This window comes from Chrysochloris asiatica, unplaced genomic scaffold, assembly GCF_000296735.1.
Source record: "Chrysochloris asiatica unplaced genomic scaffold, ChrAsi1.0 scaffold00092, whole genome shotgun sequence".
NCBI classification, from domain to species: Eukaryota; Metazoa; Chordata; class Mammalia; order Afrosoricida; family Chrysochloridae; genus Chrysochloris; species Chrysochloris asiatica.
The window spans coordinates 8,536,956-8,548,167 of NW_006408610.1; the positions used below are offsets into that span (position 1 = coordinate 8,536,956).

Sequence of the window (11,212 nt, forward strand, 5' to 3'; positions counted from 1 at the left end):
CAAGCCCAACTAGACAAGATGAAAACTATTCAGTAGGGACTCTACCTTCCCCTGCACACTTTGAAACTAAACTCTTTCTTGAAAACTTGTAAGCCAGTCACTTCGTGCTTTTACAGCCACCCATTTTAGGTAGCCAATGTATAATTTGCCCACCCCTAACAACCTTATATGGAGGGGATAAGATTGATCCTTGACGTGAAGACTTCTTCCCTCTCAGTTGGTATTTTGAGCTAATAGTGGTTAGAAATCGGGCTGCGAACCGCAAGGTCAGCAGTTTGAAACTACCAGCTGTTCCACAGGAGAAAGATGAGGCTTTCTGTTCCCGTAAAGATTTACAGCCTCAGAAACCCTGTACAGGGTCACTATGAGTTGGAACCAACTCCACGGCACATAACCAGCCAACCAACAACATCCATAAGTATAGGTCAAGTTCATCAAATTGTAGCAATTTACACTTGTTAACTTTATACAAAAAAAATTTTTTTTTTTTAAATCTTGAAGCCATCAAAGCCAAGTCGAGTGGGTGCTATCTACAAGTTTGGGCGTTCTTGTGCATCTCCCCTCACTTCATATCAGCTGGATGCTTCTCTCTCAGCTCTAGCCCTCCATGGCAATGTCCTTGTCCATGGGCTCAGGGGTCCCCAGGTCTCACCACACTTCAGACCAACCAACCCTTCCTCTTCTCGCTCTCATCTCCAGGTCAACAGGAGTTTATGGAAGGTGAACTTGGCCCATATCTTCATTGCTGCCTTTCCCCCTCTTCCACTCACCAGGAGACCAATGTGGTCTCCAGCAAGCTTAGAAGCCTGCTCATGTGTTCCCTTTGAGTTTCAGTCTTGGAGGGCTCTTTGCCCTGAAGGGGCTTGATTGTTTGCCCTGATGGCTCCCCGACAAACAATTTGCTTGTTCTTGTAGTAGCCAATCAGACTGCCATTTTTGTTTTGGATTTTTTCCTGCTGGTCTTTCTTTCAGGAAGTATCTTCTGTTCCTCTAGCTCTTCTAGGCTTGTCTGCTTGTCCTTTCAAGTGGGAATGTCCCACCTCAGAAGGTTCTCCAGCCAGTTTTTAAAGACCTGGTTTTACAATGTAGTTTTCCTTCATTCTCGTGGTGAAATTTATAGACTCTGTGCTCAGCACTATTTGTGTAGTTATATGCATTAATCCTATGTACATGTAGTTGTATAGAGTGTGTTCTATGAGATGAGAAGTCAGGAAAATAGAACACATATTCTTATTTAATAATTGTTGTTAAGTGCTGTCAAGTCAGTTGTGACTCACAGCAACCCTATATAGGTTTTCTGTGATGTAGCTGGTGGATTTGAACTGCTGATGTTGTGGTTCAAACTGACCTTGCTGTCTAGTGCACTATCCTCAGCGCCACACCAGGACTCCATTGAATAATTAGAAAATGTCTTCTACATGCTTAGTACTGTATGTTCGGTGTTGGGGATATGACAGTGAATCAAAGCCGGCCCTTCTCAGTGGAGAGATACAGTGCTAATTATCAAACATATCTGCCCATACAACCCAGAATGTAAATGCCCTAAGTCTTGTTTGGAAGGTGGTTATGAAAATAGTAATTTAAAATTATAATAGCTAGTTGCTAATATGTACTTGGGGGCTTCTGGGGTGGCACTGTGGCTCAACACTAAACTGCAAACCACAAGGTCAGCAGTTCAAACATCAGCTGCTCCTTGGACACTCTGTACAGGGTCACTGTGAGTCAGAATGGACTCAGTGGTACTTAACACCAGTGTATTCTCAGAGTCCCTGGGTGGTACAGATAGCTTAAGCACTAGTCTGCTAGCCAACAGGCTGGTGGTTGGAACCCACCCTGAAGTACCTTGGAAGGTAGACCTGGCAGTCTGCTCCTCAAAGGTCATAGCCTTAAGAATATGATGGAGACATTGTGTTCTGCTCACGTGTGGTCACCATGCATCAGAATCGAGTAGACTGGTGGTGTTGTCGTTAAGTGCTGTCGAATTGATTCCGACTCAGAGAAACCCCGCACAGGGTTTCTGAGGTGGTGGGTTTGAACTGCCAACCTTGTGCTTTGCAGTCCAGCGCCATACCAGGAGGCCACAATACTTTCTTATAACCATTGCTACTTACATGCCAGGCATAGATTTATGACCACATGCCATTTTCGTAATGCAGAGTAGTTTTCCCCCTTTCACTGATGAAGAAACTAAGGCTCAGAAAAGGAAAAAAGTCAGCCAAGTGTACCCAGCTAATAAATGTCAAATTAGTCTGATTTGAAAAGCTATATTCTTTTTACTATAAACAACCCCCCTGATTTTTTCTTCAGACAGTGTAGTCTAAAATATGCATATTCTTGAAAGAAGTAAAACATGTAAGTTAATTCTAGAATTATACTCAAAGATGTGTCCTTTAACTTTCCAAACATCATTGGAGGGAGTGCACCCTACTTTCTTTTGCTCCAACCCTGACCTGGAAAATAGTGTACATACCTTCATAGGTACAAACAGATGATCCTAGAAGTCAGGAAGACTTATGTCTTATTTAAATCTTAGGCTATCCATGAACTTTATGTCCATTTGGTAATGCTTTTGTAAGGAATTTACCAAATTTACCAAGGAATTTAAATAGAGAAATTAAGGTATCTACTATATACCTATGTCATTCCAAAAAATCTTGATAACACTCATATCTCAGTTTTCTGGTATATAAAGTTTTATGTCTCAAATAATAGTTTCTGTGTAGAGAGAGTCAATATAAATAAGTAATATGTTTCTTTCTCTCTTTTTTAAAAATAAGATAACTGAACTGCTTAATGATGTAGAAAGACTACAACAGGCCCTCAATGGCATTTCTCAGCTTACCTACATGAGTGGGACTCCCACCAAGAGACAGAGTCACCTGGTCGAGACTCTGCAGCACCAAGTGGAATCTCTGCAGCAGCAGCTGGCTGTAAGTAACCGACTAGCAGGGCCAAGTGCTGATGGGACCGATGCTCATTCCTGTGTGTTTCCATTTGCTAAAATTTACTAGAAATCAGACCGATTTGTGAATGTGCTCAGGTGGTGCTAGAAGTTGCCTATATGAATAGTATGATAGTATCATGTATTTGGTGCCTACCTGGCACTGTGTGTTAGGCGTTGGGCAAGGTCAGTAGTTCAAACACACCAGTTGCTCCCCAAGAGAACAATGAGGCTGTCTGCTCTGATAGAGACTTACAGTCTCCGGGACCCAGTATAGGATTGCTATGAGTCGGGACTGACTTGATGGCAGCAGGTTTTCTTATATGCCTAAAGCACCTTTATGGAACATTGGTTAAGCTCTAGAATGTTCACTGAAAGGTCAATGGTTCAAACCCACCACCTCTCCAAGGAAGAAAGATATGGCAGTCCACTTCCCTAAAGGTTGTTAATTGCCGCTGAGTTGGTTCCAACTCATAGAGACCCTGTATAGGCTTTCCAAGGAGCGGCTGGCGAGCTTGAACCATTGACTTTGTGGTTCAAACCAGCCTTGCAGTTGGTCCAGTGCTTTCCCACAGTGCCACACAAAGATGACAGCCTAGGAGACCCTATAGGGCAATTCTGCTGTGTCCTATAGTGTCATAATGAGCTGGAATCGACTTGGGAGTAGTAGGATTTTATGTTTAGTTTTGTTTTCATATGTCAGGCAGTGCAGTGAACATTTTACATACTCCAGCTCTCAATTTTGTCTTCATCACAGCCCTAGAAGGGAGGTTCTGCACTCTGCAATGAATTCTTAAAGGAGCCACCATTTGAACACTTGATGCCTAGGGTCTTAGAGCTAGGGTCTAAAGCTGAAGTTAATTGGCTTTCCCACTGTAATTCCTTCTCTGAAATATTGGCCCATGAAGCAGGGGCTTTTCTTAGAATTATTTTACCCTTACAATAAAATTAGGTGGTCTTATGGTTTTATACCCTTTGTCCTCGGATGTGGTATTAAAAAGAAAGCCTGTGTATTTAGAGCTCACTTCTAAGCTCTGCCAGTTAAAAACTAGTGACACATGGGAAATTCCCATTGACCTTAAACCTTTGACTTCCTCATCCTTCAAATTGGATGGTAAAAACTGATTTCTTGATTTGTTTACATTTTTAAATGAAGTGAACTATTGTGAAATGAAGCTAAGTAAAATTTAGCATCAATCCAATGTAAACTCTTGCTAGTATTTTTGTATCCTGCAGGAATTGACTATGAATACCTTTGGAACAGAAGAAAGTGATTTTTCAGAGTGTTCAGTTTTAGCACTGGTAGCCTATAGATTAACCACAGATTGCTGATTTAGATTTTATCCATGGGATATGGCATTGCCTTTAATATTTGGAAATATTTATTTATAAATATTTATGCTCATGACACTGCCAGGGGTGAAGAGAATACAGCACACTGCTACAAGCAGTTGTGGGTCATTGGGCAAAATGCACAGAGATAAGAATTAAAATAAGACAAGAGATATCAAATGTAGAATTGAGAATGTAGCTCCAGATTCTAGGTGATGTGCAAGTCTAGGAAGAAAAGACGACTTGTGTTAGGAGCAAGTTTCAAAGAGGAACTGAGTACCTAACCTGAACTTGCAAGGTAGATGATGTTATGACAAGTGAAGAGAAAATAGAAGATCACCAGGGAAAGAACACCACGTGAAGAAAGGTACAGAGATGAATAAACACGGTGTGTCCTGGGGTCAGTGAAAGGCGGCCCAGGATGGCTAGTTCTCGGAGCTAAGGGGGCTTCAGAAAATTCATGGGAAAATCCCATTACCTTTCATTCCATTTTTCCATGAACTTATTAAGCCCCATCGTTTATTTGAGGCCAAATTGTGGGAGATGTTAAGAACCAAGTCAATGATTTTAGAGTCTCTCTTCTTTGTGAAGAGGTATGTCACGCAAGGTGTTTGAGCCAAAGAGATGCCAGGAAAGAGGTACTTCAGTCTGAGAAGCCTGGTATGCAGTAATGTCTGCAGATAGGAGGATGAAATAGGAACTTTCTGTAATAATCTAAAGAATAAATTGGTAGTGTCTGGACTAGGTTTGTGGCATTAGATGAGAAGCTAAGGCAATGATTGCACGTTCCCTTTGGGAAAATGGCATTGGCTTTACTATGAATGTGCTTATGCAGTCATTAGAAACATTGTTTCTGTTGTTACATAAAGGCATTCTACATCTGCCGGGTGCATGGTAGTGTGATAGGAGAAGTAGGGGGAATACAACCATTATACAGCTGTGCTGCATCATCAGGCCTGAGGATAGCCTTGTCACAGGCCTCCATGCGTTTGACAGTGTGATTGCTGATTTTCGCTTCTTTCCATCTTTTCCCATTTCCAGGATGCAGACAGGCAGCACCAAGAAGTGATCGCAATTTACCGGACACACCTTCTTAGTGCTGCGCAGGTACAGAACCAGCTCTCTTTTGGAGAGGAGATCGTCTTAGACAACTTGTTGTTTTTTTTAATTTCACGTAAATTTATGTGAAAGCAATTGTTGTTTAAAGTAGTTGTACCCCATATGCTTATTTAAAAATAATTTCATTTCTTTTCTTCGTGATTGCATATCTCCCAGAGAAATTTACAAAGCTATATGGCAACACAGCATCTTAAATGTAGTGTGGTCTCCATCTGCTTGTCACTCAGTCTGTAGACAGTCTGACAACATCTCATGGCAGCACACGCTCACGGTGTTGCTAGCGGGCACAGTACGTCGACATCTACATGTAGCTGTCAGCTAAGAGAAGAGCGTGGAAAGGGCTTCATATGTTTCTTGATAGCTCAAGAGCGTTTCTTTGAAATGCAGGGGGTTCTATAAAAGTGCAAAAAATGACAAGTAGGGTGTGCATCGAATTGTAATAATTAAGAGAACACTTGGTTCTGTGAGAAAAATCATCAATAATACTTATCGAGCCTTAAACTCTGGGAAGCGTAAGATTAGGAACTCCCTTCTTTGGGGATATGCTTAGAAAGCTTTTTTTTTTTTTTTTTTTAATCCTGCCAGAAACTATTAAAATATGAAGGGTACTGTGCTTTATGCACTACAGATACTCATCTCAAGAATTCTCAGTATTGATTTTTCAGGAAGATGTACTAGAGGGACAGATGCTGGAACAGGAAGGAATGATATAATAGAAATGTTTCAGAATGTCAGAATTTGAACTGGGTCAGGCTAACTTAGTAAAAGAAGAAGAAGAGAGGTGTTGAAAGAAAGCTCATTAAAAAAAATCTAGGCAAAATAATTAAGAGGGAGAAACTTTACAATATCAAAATCTTAACATAAAAAAATCCACCTTTCTCTAGGAATTGGAGAAGGAAATAATGATAAAGAATGACTGGTCTGAGAGGAAGGTTTCTTTGTCCACTGTCTTTTGAGTGGATGGAAGAGAAGCTGCGATTTGAAAATGTATTGCAGTCATTGGAGGAAGACTATTGGTGAACATCGACATAGGGAGTTTGTTGTTGTTGTTGTGGCTCCTTGCAATTCATGGTGACCCTGTGCACACAGACTAGAACTGCTCCATAGGGTTTTCAAGGCTGTGACCTTTTGGAAAAAGATCACCTGTCCTGTCTTCCCAGCATCTTTGGGTGAGTTCAGACTGTCAGCCTTTCAGCTAGTAGTCAATTGCTTACCCACTTGTCCCAACCAGTGACTCCTCTTGTAGAGAGTTAAGGAGGGGAAATAGTATAAAAGCTTAAGAGGTCTTCATTAGAGAGGGCAACTATCAGATCCGGTATCAGCCTGTGGAGGAAGATCACATTGTTGCCTACAAGGTACTGCACACTAACAAGCCTTTTGGTTGACTCCTAATGAAACATAACAGACAACTGACAGCTGAAATTCTCTTGCCTCCTGACATCCTAAAGTTAACTAAGAAACCCAGTTTAGCCAACTCTGGCTAATGTTCGCAATTTAAACCTCCAGCTGTTATAGAAACAGATTTGGAAAGCAAAACTTTGTATATCAATAGAAAATATTTTAAATGCTCAAGCAAAATAAAAAAAGTAACAGGGAGGAGTGCTTATAAGCCCACCATGTTGATGTCTTGCATTGAATCAGTCTCTTGCCATCTTTTTCCATTGAAAATGCCTCTTTCTCAATCTAAGTGACTTTTGAGCCTGTGAAAAGCTGCTCAGCCAGTAATGGGAGTGATGCAAATAGACAAGCAGGTACAGTGTTCCCCCGAGGAGGGATGTGAGGGATGTGACGTTGGCCTGAATGCTGTGGGAAATCGCATACACACTCTGCTGGGGGAACTGGAAAGTGCTGTAACCGCTATACAAGGGCAGATCTGTTGTTCTTAGTGAAGTAAAAAAAACCTGAGACTACTTTTTGATCTAGCAATTTCTTCTACAGGAATCTATCCATAAAAATCAGGAACATTTTCGTGTCCATCATTGAGGAACTAAGTAAAGAAATTATGATACATTTATACACTGGAATATTATACAGTCATTTAAAATAATTAGCTTAAACTAGAGAAAATATTCTGTAGCAGATAAGGGAAAAGACAATTTGCAAAATATTATGTGGTCCTATTTATATAAAAATATGAGGGTCCCTGGTGGCACAGTAGGTTAAGCATTAGGCTGCTGGCCAAAAAGTCAATGGTTCAACCATCAGCCACTTCAAGGGAGAAAGGTGGGGCAGCCCCAGTCCATAAAGATTTACAGCCTCAGCGGCCCCAGGGAGCTACTCTACCCGGTCCTTGAGGGTCAGTAAGAGCTGAAGTTAACCTGATAGCAATGTATACAAAAATACACATATTGGGAATATGGGGATTTTTTTTTTTTCATAAGTTCCTTGTCTAAAAATAAAATAAAATCCTTGGCAGAAACCAAAGGAAAAGTTTCCTTATAGTTTGCTTTGCTCATTTATAACTTACTCTGCCCACACCGCCGTCAACACTCATGGAAGCAGCAGACAAGAAATCAGACGACGTATTGCTTTAGGCAAATCTGTTGCACAAGACCTTTTTAAAGTGTTAAAGAACAAAGATGTCAGCACACTAAGGTGTACCTGACCCAAGCCATGGTATTTTCAATAATCTCATATACATGTGAGATTTGGACAATGAGTAAAGAAGACCATAGAAGAACTGACGCATTTCAGTTATGATGTTGGAGGAGAATATTAAAGTGCCATAGACCAAACCAGTCTGTGTTGGAAGAAATATAGCCAGAATGCTCCTTAGAAGTCAGGATGGCCTGGCTTCATCTCTCATACTTCAGACGCATTGTCAGGAGGAACCAGTCCCTGGAGAAGGATACCATGTTTGATAAAGTGGAAGATCAGTGAAAAAGAGGAAGACTTCAACAAGATGGATTAGCACCGTGGCAGCATCATTGGGCTCAAGTGTAACGATGATTGTAAGGTTGGCGCAGGATGGGGCAGGGTTTTGTTCTGCTGTGCATGAGGTTGCTGTGAGTCGGTACTGACTAGACTGTATCTAACAACAGCAACAACCCATATTGCAGTGACTCTGTAGAGTAAGCACTGCACTGCCTAACCACTAGGTTGATGGATTGGGTCTACCAGCCATTCCTCAGGAGAAATAGGAGGCTTTCTGCTCCCATTAATATTTACAGCCTCAGAAACCCTGTACAGGGTCACCATTAGTTGGAATTAACTTTGAAGACACTTAACAATAACAACATCTACAGCTGTTATTAAAATAGATAGAGGTTTAGTTACCTGCTTTCTGATAGTATATATTAAGAGCAGATGCTATACACCAGTTTTAAATTGAGTTTATTTCCATTGTAGAAATAAACTCCTGTTTTCAGTAATTCCTCTGGAGTATCAGCACGATGGTGAGGATTTAGCATTTGGTGAATCACGACCGCTTATGCTCTGCTATAAAGCCTTGTGTTCAGCAGTCTTGTGTAAATGAAGATGCCCGTTTCTTCTTTCTCTCCAGGGTCACATGGATGAAGACGTCCAGGCAGCCTTACTCCAGATCATACAGATGCGGCAGGGGCTGGTGTGCTAGCGGTCAGTACTGACCAGCCACTGTCCACTTTATCCTGCTGGTGCTGAGCAGTCTATGCAAAACTCACAGCCTTGCTGGGCCTTACCGTGCTAGCAGAACAAAAATAAAATCTATTTTGTTCCACCAGTAAGTTGTTGTTTTTTTTAATTAGATGAGTATGCTACTGAGTTTTTCAATATCAGTTCAAATCTTATATTCTGAATATGTACATTTTACAGTGTGGCAAACAGCATAACACTGTACTTTGAATTCCTAATAAAACCTGAGTGAGTTCACATTTCTTTCAGAGAAATTAATTTGGTCAGTGGCCATTTTTAAGTGGACAAAAGGCCTTTCAGACCCTCATCTGAGCCAGGAGGCCCAGTGTGGCTTCAAGGAATGCATCAGAACTTGGCTGGCCAGGTTACATTTCTACTCAAGTTCTTAATGAATGCCTTCAACTTGTTTGGAGGTGCAGATATTTTTCTTTTACACCCCCCCCCCCTCCACATAGCTCCTTTCATAAAAGGTTTGTAGATTAAGATTACATTTAGATTAAGGGCAGCAGGGTGGACCATTTCAGAAAATTAGAATGGAATTGTCTCATAGTCTCCACAACAGTGTCTTCATTTTTACTTGTGACTTTTCTTGCCACTGTCTTTTAAAAAAAACAAAGATAAATGGTATAGTAAATTTCTCAAAGTGTCAAAAAATTTAGATTATTTTTCAGCAATTGCTTTGACATTTGCTACTATAGTAACCAAGCGTTCTTTATGCAGCCTCCAAATGGTTCCTATTTATTTATAGAAAGATTGTACTACCGAGATTACGAATGTGAAATGCATTTTCTTGCAAGATTAGCAGTAGAGTATTGATTTTAGAAAATAGATCTTTAAGGTTTTGGACAAGAGTATAATAAACATAGTAAACTGTAAGAATATAGATAGCAAGAAAATAATAATGTCAGACATATTTATGGTGTAAATATACTGATGTAACCAACCATTTTTCATTAATAACATCTCATTAAAGAAGGCTTATATGTCTTTTTTTTTTAAATACATTGTTTTCCAATCAAATTGAAAATGACTAATTTGTTAGCAAACAAACAAAACAAATGATTTCTCTTTGAGTTTTTCTAAAATTAGTTGTCTAAAACTAAGCCAACTTTTCTTAACTGGCAAAATGTGCCTTTGCAATTACCCCAGAACAACCTGAAGCAGATTTCAATCCCATTTCTGTATAATAGCAGGGACCAAGGACCTTCAGAATAGCTTTTCCCACAAAACAGTAAGCCATCGTGTTTCTTCAGTACAGAAACATCAGTGAAAAGTCCAAACTGGGGGTGTAATGCACTTTCCATAAGCAGCACTGAGTCTCGGTAATTGTTGCGTGTAGTGTCCTTCAACGTAAGTGCTGGCTCGCAAGCTGGAGGACACCCATTGAGGCTCTTGAATAGAGCAAACTTCTGTCCTGAACACTGCCGTTTCAGTGTTGTATTTCCCTGAGGAACGCAAAGGGGACCTTACATGTTTTACTGTATTTTATCTTCAACCATCAATAAAATGCTATCGATGACTTGTTGTTTTAAGCATCCTTGTAAAAGGATTTGCAAGTTAAACCAACCCATTTGCTACTTTTGGAGAATGTAGGGTAGGAGACAGTGGGACCTAAAATACAGGTGGTAATGTCTATTTTACGTTAACTGTTGTTAAGTGCTGTTGATTGGCTCCCTGTAGAGTGTTTCCAAGGCACGGCTAGTGAGCTTGAACTGCCGAGCTTGTGGTCCAAGTGCATTATCAAGTGACCTTGAATCAATACCACTGTTTCATTCATTCACCTGATTGCACAGGTGAGACTGCATGTACAGGGCTGAAGACTGCAGCTTTAGGTTCGTGAACAAGTAGAACACAGGCAGTGCGCAGTGCTGGTCTCTCTGGCATTCCGTGTTCACATCGCTGCTAAGATGGGAGTGCTCTCTGAACCATTCCATTTCCATTTCAATCCTGTGTTGAAAGTCTTATTAATGGTTTCAGTATGGTTTTTCTGTCACTCTTGTCTCAATTAGAAAAATTTGTTTCTTTTGACAGGAAGTCAGAGTTATAAATAATTGTCTCAATATAAGATCACATATTCCTACAACAAACTCCTTAAATTTTTATATTACAGTGACGGTCATTACTGTATATACATACATATAGTATGGTTAACATGTTTCTGTTCTGAACGCATGGATATATTATTGCCTTGCAGCCTTTGAGCAGGAA

At 40.4% G+C, this 11,212-nt stretch overlaps 1 protein-coding gene across 4 annotated transcripts in view; it reads left to right on the forward strand.

Annotated features, from left to right (window-relative positions):
• The window catches only part of UACA (uveal autoantigen with coiled-coil domains and ankyrin repeats), a 106,024-nt gene extending 96,818 nt beyond the window's left edge, over positions 1-9,206 (forward strand). For 2 of the 4 annotated variants that reach the window (XM_006866536.1, XM_006866537.1), the window contains exons 17-19: positions 2,778-2,930; positions 5,315-5,380; positions 8,895-8,966. In XM_006866536.1, the coding sequence (XP_006866598.1) occupies positions 2,778-2,930; positions 5,315-5,380; positions 8,895-8,966 (291 nt within the window). Of the gene's footprint in view, positions 1-2,777; positions 2,931-5,314; positions 5,381-8,894 lie in introns of all 4 variants that reach the window. The other 2 variants (XM_006866535.1, XM_006866538.1) reach the window with 2 other exon arrangements.
• Positions 9,207-11,212: the final 2,006 nt, after the last annotated feature.